General features: G+C 36.3%; 1 protein-coding gene across 1 annotated transcript; it reads left to right on the top strand.

Annotated features, from left to right (window-relative positions):
* The first annotated feature begins 9,147 nt into the window (after window positions 1-9,147).
* Window positions 9,148-10,092, top strand: LOC122429247 (olfactory receptor 2H2-like). Its single transcript, XM_043449483.1, has one exon. It carries the CDS (start codon window positions 9,148-9,150, stop codon window positions 10,090-10,092), a length of 945 nt encoding a protein of 314 aa, XP_043305418.1.
* Window positions 10,093-10,835: the final 743 nt, after the last annotated feature.

The raw sequence follows: 10,835 nt of genomic DNA, 5'->3' as shown, positions 1-10,835 counted from the left end.
CATTTACTAAATCATGTCTGACTCTTGTGACCCCATGGGCTGTAGCCTGCCAGGTTTCTCTGTCCATGAGATTTTCCAGGCATGAATACTGGAGTGGGTTGCTATTTCCTTCTCCAGGGGATCTTCCTGACACAAAGATTGAACCTAGTTCTCCTGCACTGCAGTCAAATTCTTTACTGACTGAGCTACCAGGTAATTCCTAAACATATACTGATGTAAAATGTTGCATGATATCATTACATTATTGAAGCTGCATTAGACTGAGATTAAGAATTCACCCCTGTGACTATATAATAGATTGTATATATCAGATAATGTCATATTTTTTCTTAGAATTCTAGCTTGAGTGTTCCATTTGATGCAATGTATTATTTTTATAGGAATTTAAATGTTTCAATGATATTCCCAAGCTTTTGATTTTCTCTAGTTCACATTATCATTTTTAGAATTATTTAAAATGATAAAAAACAAAGCATAACTGCTGATAAAATATAGGAAGCTAACCCAGGCATATTTAACCATCTGATAATTTTTTGGTGAGGATTAAATAACCTAATTGATTTAGCAAATTGGTAGTTACCTGATAAGAACTCAGTCAAGCAGAGATATGCTGCTGCTTCTGATTTTCAGTGTCAGTTTCATCTACGGATCTCTAATTAAAATTTATTTTTATCCATTGATTATATGTACATTTTCTTAAATTTATATTTGTGAAATGACTTGGTAAATAAGTAATAAATTATGAATAAAGTGATGGAAACATCTGGAATTTCCCATCAGAGTTTTGATAATTTAGTTCAGTTCTCTAGTATTTGGTAAACTGAAAACTGTTCTGGAAAAGGAATATTTTTATTTAAATGTTGGCATAAGTCAAGCTTTATGAAACATATTGATTTGGGTGAGAGAAGGGAGCCCAAGAGTTTACATTTCTTGGAAGGATATGCAGTTCAAGGAGTCACTGAAGGTCATAAATTTGTAAAATCCTTTTCAAATCATAAACATTTATTATTTTCCTTCAAGGAGTCTTGTTGGGAGACTCCCTTGGCAAAAGCTTATTGTAAATGAAAATGCTTGGAATTGTAAAAAATGCTATGTAAAAGTTGAAGAACTGATTTTGTTATGATATATGAATAGGAAAATTGGTAGGAAACAGAAAAGCAGGAAAGTGAAGGAAGAGAATATAGAAGTTTAAAAAAATTAATAACAGAAAAATGGAGAAAGAAGAAGGAAAAGGAACTATGGATGCCATCTTTCTTTTGGATGTTAAGAAAATACTGCCAGTGACTGAGTGGAAAGAGTATTTCCTCAAATCATTTTTAATCTACTGGACAGATAAATAATAGTACATATTTCAAACTTGTTTTGTAATCTCAGGTTTTATAGAAAGAAAAGCATGTTAAAAATAGTTATGTCTATACTGCAATATAAAGATTGATAATTTAAAGTGGTGAGAAGTGGGTACAATTACTTTTCAGTTCTTTCAAGGAAAAATGTAGATATATGACATTTCTTTTTTCTAAGTGATATAACTTATGTGTGTGTGCTGCGTGCTAAGTCACTTCAGTTATGTCCAACTCTATGCGACCCTGTGGACTGTAGCCTACCAGGGTCCTTTGCCCGTGGCATTCTCCAGGCAAGAATACTGGAGTGGATTGCTGTGCCCTCCTCTAGGGGATTTTCCCAACTCAGGGGTCAAAACAGTGTCTCTTATGTCTCCTGCATTGGCAGGTTGATTCTTTACCACTAATGCCACCTGGGAAGTCTGATATAACTTATACTGTCTATAAAAGCTTGCTTCTATATTTTGATGTTTTGTTCCTGGAGCAATCAATTGAACAGTATCATCATCAGGCTCATGACAAGTAACAAACGTTGAGGAGTTATTATGGCCAGGAACTCCTTCACATTTAGTTTCTCAACAAGCATAGACAGGTTCTATGATTCTCCCACCTCCCCTCCATTTTTCTTTTTTTTTTTTTTTTTAATTTTTTTATTAGCTGGAGGCTAATTACTTCACAACATTTCAGTGGGTTTTGTCATACATTGATATGAATCAGCCATAGATTTACACGTATTCCTAATCTATTTTCTCTTATAGTAGGGATCATAGTTATTTCTCTGGAGTTGTTGAGTAAGGACAATGAGAGACTGTGAGAAGGTCTGAAGCATCTTGCAAGGAACATGTTTACATGATCTCTGACAATTGGAGTTCCCTCTCCTCTAACAAGAGGGAGAAGACTGCTTTTGTCAGTTTTAGAGATTCAGAGAAATCTGAAAGTAAGTTCACATTTTTGATGTGCAATCGTACCTATATCCACCATCTTAGGTGGCAAGGTCTGGCTTCATCCCTCTTAGAGTCCTGACTTTAATATAAACAGTCTGTTGAGATGTGCATTTATTCTTCTTTGGAGTCCTGTCACTCTTAAAACCAAGTCCTGCGTCTGATTTTCATCTCTCTTTCCTATGTAGGATATGAGAATCTCTTTAAGTGCTTCCATGGAAGTTTACTTGCTTTTGTAGCGTTCCCTAGTTATTTGTTCCCAAAGTTGCTCCCTGGACCTGCTTCATTATCATCAACTAGGACTTTATTAGAAATGCCAATTCTTGGGCCTTACCCCAAACCTAGGGAATCATAAACTCTGGATGTGGGACCCAGAAATCTGCATTTTAACCAACAGTTTGAGAATCATAGCCTTAGGCTGGTAATTGGCTGACTGACTGGAGCATACTACTCTTTCTTTTTTTTCAAGGCTGCCAAGATAATCAGTGAAAGCCCACAATGTTGACAATTATCTAAGTATCATTACCCTCATTTCTTCCAAGGGCTAGATGTACTTCAGTGCTTCTTCTACCTGTATGGTATGCCAAACCACAACATGTAAGACTATTAGCAGTAGTGATGTTAGAGCATGTTGAGTTACCACTATTCCACTTACCCCTACCTGTGGGAGGTTTGTCACAATTTGACTGGTGAGTGAATTATTCCCTGAATACTCTTCTAAGAGTCTGCTTTCAAATACTGCTTCCAGACCAATTCCATTTAGGTCCTCCAGAAAGCAGAGCTTGAGAATAGAAATTAGAGTCAAACAACTGGTTTCAACAATAATGAGTAAAGGACAGGAAAAATGAGACAGGTAAGAAAAACAGAGAGTGTAAGGGTGTATTAGTCAGGTTGTGTGCAATGGGAGATGAGTTCTCCCGGGACTTCCTGGAAGACACATAAGATTTTTTCACATGAAGGAAGAATTGCTGGAACACTTATCCACTTGCTACCATTCTCCCTTGTTTGAAAGTTTCCTCTAGGGTCATTAAGTCTCTTGCATTTTGGGGCAGCACTTGTCTTTGTGTCAATTAGACTCCCACAGTGTTATACAAGGCCTTGGGGCCAACCAGGAAGGTGTATATAGCATGCTTGAGCTAAGACCCTGTCAGGGTAGATGAGATGAATCTGAGTTCACACAGAACTGTCCCCTAAAGTTCTGTTGAAATCAGAGGTGGTCTGTGCATTCAGATATACTTCACCAGAGGCATCTGTTTTAGAAGGTGAGATGTAAATATTGTATTCCACATTTGTAACCACATTAATTGGGATGCATTTGCTCTCCACAGAATCTCCTCTAGATGCTATTTTGAGAAGAAGAGATGAGTTAAAGGAAAAGCATGGGCAAAATTGATGTTTGTGAGAAGAGGACAGTCTCAACAGAAGTAGAGAATTCTTATAGTATTTTGCATACTGAATATGAGCTAAACTAAGACTCTCTCCTATCCACGAATTTTTTGAGAACAGTTGATCAAGGACTGGTCAGTGGATATACCTCTTCCAATGATCTGTAATTAAACAGGAGCTTAGAGAGAAAAGGTTGATTCATGGAGATGCAAATATGTAGATAGAAATTTAGGTAGATATATACATATAGAAAATACTTTTTTTTTTTAAAGAAGAAAAAATGAGGAAAAGTGAAACAATCTAACCTTATACAAGAACACAAACAAACTGAAAGTTACTGGAAGTGGATAACAGTCACAGATTGGAATAAGAGGTAACTTGATTTTGGAGATGGGAAAATCTGTAAGACTCTGAGATTTTTTTAAAATATCAACTTATTTCTTCTACTAAACATTGAGCTCAGATTCATAATCAAAGTGCTAACATTTCAACTCCAATTTGCAAAATTTTACATAAAATAAAGGAACAGTGGCACAGAAAAGAGAATAGAGGATCAAAGAGTCTATGTGGATTTTTAAAAATACATGTCATTGTAAAAATAGAAAAAGAAAAGAAGAAAATCTAAGAAAAATAAAAATATGAGACATGAGAGATCCTTTAGCGTCTTAATCCCCTTTAAAATAGTTGTGCTTGTGAGTTTCTTGTAGATTAATATACTGTAAGCACGAGAACTATTGATTGAGAGAACTTTAAATAAATCTACTTTTAGTTTTTAGATAAAGTCAAATGTGATCATGATAGGTGGGTAAGAATAGCGTGGGTAGATAAAAAATAATAGGACTAAAATATTCAGGACATATCTTCCAGCAAGCTGTGTAAAAGCAAAAATATGTGCTGGTGGTTCATTTACTAAATCATGTCTGACTCTTGTGACCCCATGGGCTGTAGCCTGCCAGGTTTCTCTGTCCATGAGATTTTCCAGGCATGAATACTGGAGTGGGTTGCTATTTCCTTCTCCAGGGGATCTTCCTGACACAAAGATTGAACCTAGTTCTCCTGCACTGCAGTCAAATTCTTTACTGACTGAGCTACCAGGTAATTCCTAAACATATACTGATGTAAAATGTTGCATGATATCATTACATTATTGAAGCTGCATTAGACTGAGATTAAGAATTCACCCCTGTGACTATATAATAGATTGTATATATCAGATAATGTCATATTTTTTCTTAGAATTCTAGCTTGAGTGTTCCATTTGATGCAATGTATTATTTTTATAGGAATTTAAATGTTTCAATGATATTCCCAAGCTTTTGATTTTCTCTAGTTCACATTATCATTTTTAGAATTATTTAAAATGATAAAAAACAAAGCATAACTGCTGATAAAATATAGGAAGCTAACCCAGGCATATTTAACCATCTGATAATTTTTTGGTGAGGATTAAATAACCTAATTGATTTAGCAAATTGGTAGTTACCTGATAAGAACTCAGTCAAGCAGAGATATGCTGCTGCTTCTGATTTTCAGTGTCAGTTTCATCTATGGATCTCTAATTAAAATTTATTTTTATCCATTGATTATATGTACATTTTCTTAAATTTATATTTGTGAAATGACTTGGTAAATAAGTAATAAATTATGAATAAAGTGATGGAAACATCTGGAATTTCCCATCAGAGTTTTGATAATTTAGTTCAGTTCTCTAGTATTTGGTAAACTGAAAACTGTTCTGGAAAAGGAATATTTTTATTTAAATGTTGGCATAAGTCAAGCTTTATGAAACATATTGATTTGGGTGAGAGAAGGGAGCCCAAGAGTTTACATTTCTTGGAAGGATATGCAGTTCAAGGAGTCACTGAAGGTCATAAATTTGTAAAATCCTTTTCAAATCATAAACATTTATTATTTTCCTTCAAGGAGTCTTGTTGGGAGACTCCCTTGGCAAAAGCTTATTGTAAATGAAAATGCTTGGAATTGTAAAAAATGCTATGTAAAAGTTGAAGAACAGATTTTGTTATGATATATGAATAGGAAAATTGGTAGGAAACAGAAAAGCAGGAAAGTGAAGGAAGAGAATATAGAAGTTTAAAAAAATTAATAACAGAAAAATGGAGAAAGAAGAAGGAAAAGGAACTATGGATGCCATCTTTCTTTTGGATGTTAAGAAAATACTGCCAGTGACTGAGTGGAAAGAGTATTTCCTCAAATCATTTTTAATCTACTGGACAGATAAATAATAGTACATATTTCAAACTTGTTTTGTAATCTCAGGTTTTATAGAAAGAAAAGCATGTTAAAAATAGTTATGTCTATACTGCAATATAAAGATTGATAATTTAAAGTGGTGAGAAGTGGGTACAATTACTTTTCAGTTCTTTCAAGGAAAAATGTAGATATATGACATTTCTTTTTTCTAAGTGATATAACTTATGTGTGTGTGCTGCGTGCTAAGTCACTTCAGTTATGTCCAACTCTATGCGACCCTGTGGACTGTAGCCTACCAGGGTCCTTTGCCCGTGGCATTCTCCAGGCAAGAATACTGGAGTGGATTGCTGTGCCCTCCTCTAGGGGATTTTCCCAACTCAGGGGTCAAAACAGTGTCTCTTATGTCTCCTGCATTGGCAGGTTGATTCTTTACCACTAATGCCACCTGGGAAGTCTGATATAACTTATACTGTCTATAAAAGCTTGCTTCTATATTTTGATGTTTTGTTCCTGGAGCAATCAATTGAACAGTATCATCATCAGGCTCATGACAAGTAACAAACGTTGAGGAGTTATTATGGCCAGGAACTCCTTCACATTTAGTTTCTCAACAAGCATAGACAGGTTCTATGATTCTCCCACCTCCCCTCCATTTTTCAAACATATAATCTAAGGAAAAAACTAAGATAAGAATGTGAGTTTAAACAACTTCCTCATCACAAACCATAAAGTTTTCTTTTATTTATTTATTTATTTTACTTTACAATATTGTATTGGTTTTGCCATACACTGACTTGAATCCACCGTGGGTGTACATGTGTTCCCCATCCTGAACCCCCCTCCCTCTTCTCTCCCCATCCCATCCCTCTGGGTCATCCCAGTGCACCAGCCCCGAGCACCCTGTATCATGAATCGAACCTGGACTGGCGATTCATTTCACATATGAATTTACATGTATCCATGCCATTTTCCCATATCATCCTGCCCTCACCCGCCTTCTCCCATAGAGCCTAAAAGACTGTTCAATACATCTGTGTCTCTTTTGCGGTCTCGCTTACAGGGTTATCGTTACCATCTTTCTAAATTCCATATATATGCGTTAGCATACTGTACTGGTATTTTTCTCTCTGGCTTACTTCACTCTGTATAATAGGCTCCAGTTTCATCCACCTCATTAGAACTGATTCAAATGTGTTCTTTTTAATGGCTAAGTAATATTCCATTGTGTATATGTACCACAGCTTCCTTATCCATTTGTCTGTCCATGGACATCTAGGTTGCTCCTATGTCCTGGCTATTATAAACAATGCTGCGATGAATATTGGGATACACGTGTCTCTTTCAATTCTGGTTTCCTCAGTGTGGATGCCCAGCAGTGGGATTGCTAGGTCATATGGCAGTTCTATTTCCAGTTTTTTAAGGAATCTCCACACTGTTCTCCATAGTGGCTGTACTAGTTTGCATTCCCACCAACAGTGTAAGAGGGTTCCCTTTTCTCCACACCCTCTCCAGCATTTATTGCTTGTAGACTTTTGGATAGCAGACATTCTGACTGGCGTGTAATGGTACCTCATTGTGGTTTTGATTTGCATTTCTCTAATAATGAGTGATGTTGAGCATCTTTTCATGTGTTTGTGAGCCATCTGTATGTCTTCTTTGGAGAAATGTCTGTTTAGTTCTTTGGCCCACTTTTTGATTGGGTCTTTTATTTTTCTGGAATTGAGCTGCAGGAGTTGCTTGTGTATTTTTGGGATTAATTCTTTGTCTGTTGTTTCATTTGCTATTATTTTCTCCCAATCTGAGGGCTGTCTTTTCACCTTACTTATAGTTTCCTTTGTTGTGCAGAAGCTTTTAGTTTTAATTAGGTCCCATTTGTTTATTTTTGCTTTTATTTCCAATATCCTGGGAGGTGGGTCATAGAGGATCCTGCTGTAGTTTATGTCAGAGACTGTTTTGCCTATGTTTTCCTCTAGGAGTTTAATAGTTTCTGGTCTTACATTTAGATCTTTCATTCATTTTGAGTTTATTTTTGTGTATGGTGTTAGAAAGTGTTCTAGTTTCATTCTTTTACAAGTGGTTAACCAGTTTTCCCAACACCACTTGTTAAACAGACTATCTTTTCTCCATTGTATATTCTTGCCTCCTTTGTCAAAGATAAGGTGTCCATAGGTACGTGGATTTATCTCTGGGCTTTCTATTTTGTTCCATTGATCTATATTTCTATCTTTGTGCCATACTGTCTTGATGACTGTGGCTTTGTGGTAGAGACTGAAGTCAGGCAGTTTGATTCCTCTAGTTCCATTCTTCTTTCTCAAGATTGCTTTGGCTATTCGAGGTTTTTTGTATTTCCATACAAATTGTGAAATTATTTGTTCTAGTTCTGTGAAGAGTACCGTTGGTAGCTTAATAGGGATTGCATTGAATCTATAGATTGCTTTGGGTAGTATACTCATTTTTACTATATTGATTCTTCTGATCCATGAACATGGTATATTTCTCCATCTATTTGTGTCCTCTTTGATTTCTTTCACCAGTGTTTTATAGTTTTCTATATATAGGTCTTTTGTTTCTTCAGGTAGATATATTCCTAAGTATTTTATTCTTTTCATTGCAATGGTGAATGGAATTGTTTCCTTAATTTCTCTTTCTGTTTTCTCACTGTAAGTGTATAGGAATGCAGGGGATTTGAGGAAGGATTCAAGCTCAGAAATCAAGAGAGTGGTGGGAAGGCTGAATGAGGAAGAGAAAGGGAGAAGGAGGAATGAAGACTGAGGGATGGGAGCAAGGTATTCATACAAATTGCAATACAAGGACACAGAGAAATAAGAGCACAAAATGAATAAAGAAGTTTAAAGAGAAAATGATTCAATGTTAAGGTGTATCAAAACTTTATGATAAATGTTATAAACATATGAACTTTGAGAGCAAAGATGAAATGATATTATAATATTTAATAAAGTCAATTTTACTGATACATATATTTAATATTTATTTTATGTATTGTTTCTAATGCAGAGTTATAAAAATGCAACATATGAAGAAGATGTAAAGGAAGAAGAAAAAAATAGAGTGATGAGTATCAAGGATTAAAACAGATCACTAAATCTTGTATTGTTTTCCCAAAATAAGGATGCAAAAATCTCATTCTTGAGTAAAAAGGAATCAAATAATTCATATTGCCCCTCCTCCTGTTTCTGTACTGGAACCCCACAGGTCTTTAAGCAACTACTTTTGAACCATTCCCTGAAGAGACGATTGCTTTAGAAGCTATGTTCACAATTTGCAATGACAGCCACAGTGATTTCATCCTTCTGGGCTTCTCTGACAAGCCATATTTGGAGAGAATGCTCTTTTCAGTAATTCTGATCTCTTATTGCTTGACTATTACAGGAAATATGGTCATAATTCTTGTTTCTTTGAAGGATCCAAAACTCCACATCCCAATGTATTACTTTCTTTCCAACCTATCTCTGCTAGATCTCTGTTTCACCAGCAGCTGTGTTCCACAGATGTTGATTAATTTCTGGGGTCCAGAAAAGACCATCAGCTACACTGGCTGTGCCATTCAACTCTATGTCTTCTTGTGGCTTGGGACCACTGAATGTGTCCTGCTTGTGGTCATGGCTGTGGACCGCTATGTGGCAGTGTGTCATCCACTGCAATATACCACTATCATGCACCCAAAACTTTGTCTACAGCTGGCTGTCCTAGCATGGGGGACTGGCCTGATTCAGTCTCTGATTCAGTCTCCTGCTACCCTCCGGTTACCTTTCTGCTCCCACCAGAGGGTGGATGACATTGTGTGTGAAGTCCCAGCCCTCATTCAGGTCTCTAGTGCAGACACCATCGACATTGAAATTCAGATACTCATAGCTGGTATTATTCTCCTGGTGGTGCCCTTGATTATTATCCTTTCCTCTTACATTGCTATTGCTAGAGCTGTGCTGAGAATAAAATCAACCGCAGGGAAGAAGAAAGCATTTGGCACCTGCACTTCTCATCTTCTTGTAGTCTCCCTCTTCTATGGCACTGTCACAGCTGTCTATCTTCAACCCAAGAGTCACTACACTCATGAACAGGGCAAGTTTCTCACTCTTTTCTACACTGTTGTAACCCCAACACTTAACCCACTCATATATACTCTAAGGAACAAGGAGGTAAAGGGGGCACTAATAAGGCTGGGGAGGAGGATCTGGAATATTCAGAATAACTAAAGATGTTGACATATGTTGGATGTTTTCTTAACCTGAGAAAGAAAATAACTTTATCATAGAAAGCTGAAGATATACCTCCCAACCTTAGAGTAGTAGAGAAGGAGCTGCATTTTGTTCAAGCTGAGATTTCAGTCCTATTCATCAATCACTAATTAAGCCTTATTTGCTTCATGGTGCTGATTTAGGCACAATATATGGTAGAAATGAATATATTTATTAGTCATATTAAAGAGCACATAATATAGTTGAATTGGGGCAACAAAAGAAACACAAACTTGCAAAATAAAAGAGTAAATATAACATTTCATGCTTTTCCATTATTTCTCTTTCCTTTGTTCTATTTTCCTCCACTATAGTGTTTCTATTTCCCAACTATTACTTCCATCTAAGCATCTAGTCCCGACAAGCCTCCTAACATTTTTAGAGAGTGTTCAAGAAATACTTAGGTAATCTAATCAGTGGTTCTAGTTCTGAGTTACTTCTGCCTTCTTGCCTCAGTCTGTCCTTTGTTGATGTGTGATGTGCCTAGAAATCCCCAGTTCACCAGTGTTTGCCAAGCAGAGGTCAGTACTTACTGCTGTCTGGTGCTGCTGCTCTACAAACCTGTAGCCAAGTTTCTTAGTTTGAGACTCAATATTCTGGGCCTCCAATGATAGGAATTGACTTCATTTTCCCTCATTTTGAGTCTCTGTCATAATGAAATGGCTTTCTTTTTATCAAATCCAATTCTTATTCATTTTTTT

The sequence above is a fragment of the Cervus canadensis genome, chromosome 28 (genome assembly GCF_019320065.1).
Source record: "Cervus canadensis isolate Bull #8, Minnesota chromosome 28, ASM1932006v1, whole genome shotgun sequence".
In the NCBI taxonomy this organism is placed as follows: domain Eukaryota; kingdom Metazoa; phylum Chordata; class Mammalia; order Artiodactyla; family Cervidae; genus Cervus; species Cervus canadensis.
Note: the sequence above shows the minus strand (reverse complement) of the source record. Positions and strands in the feature narration are given on the sequence as shown.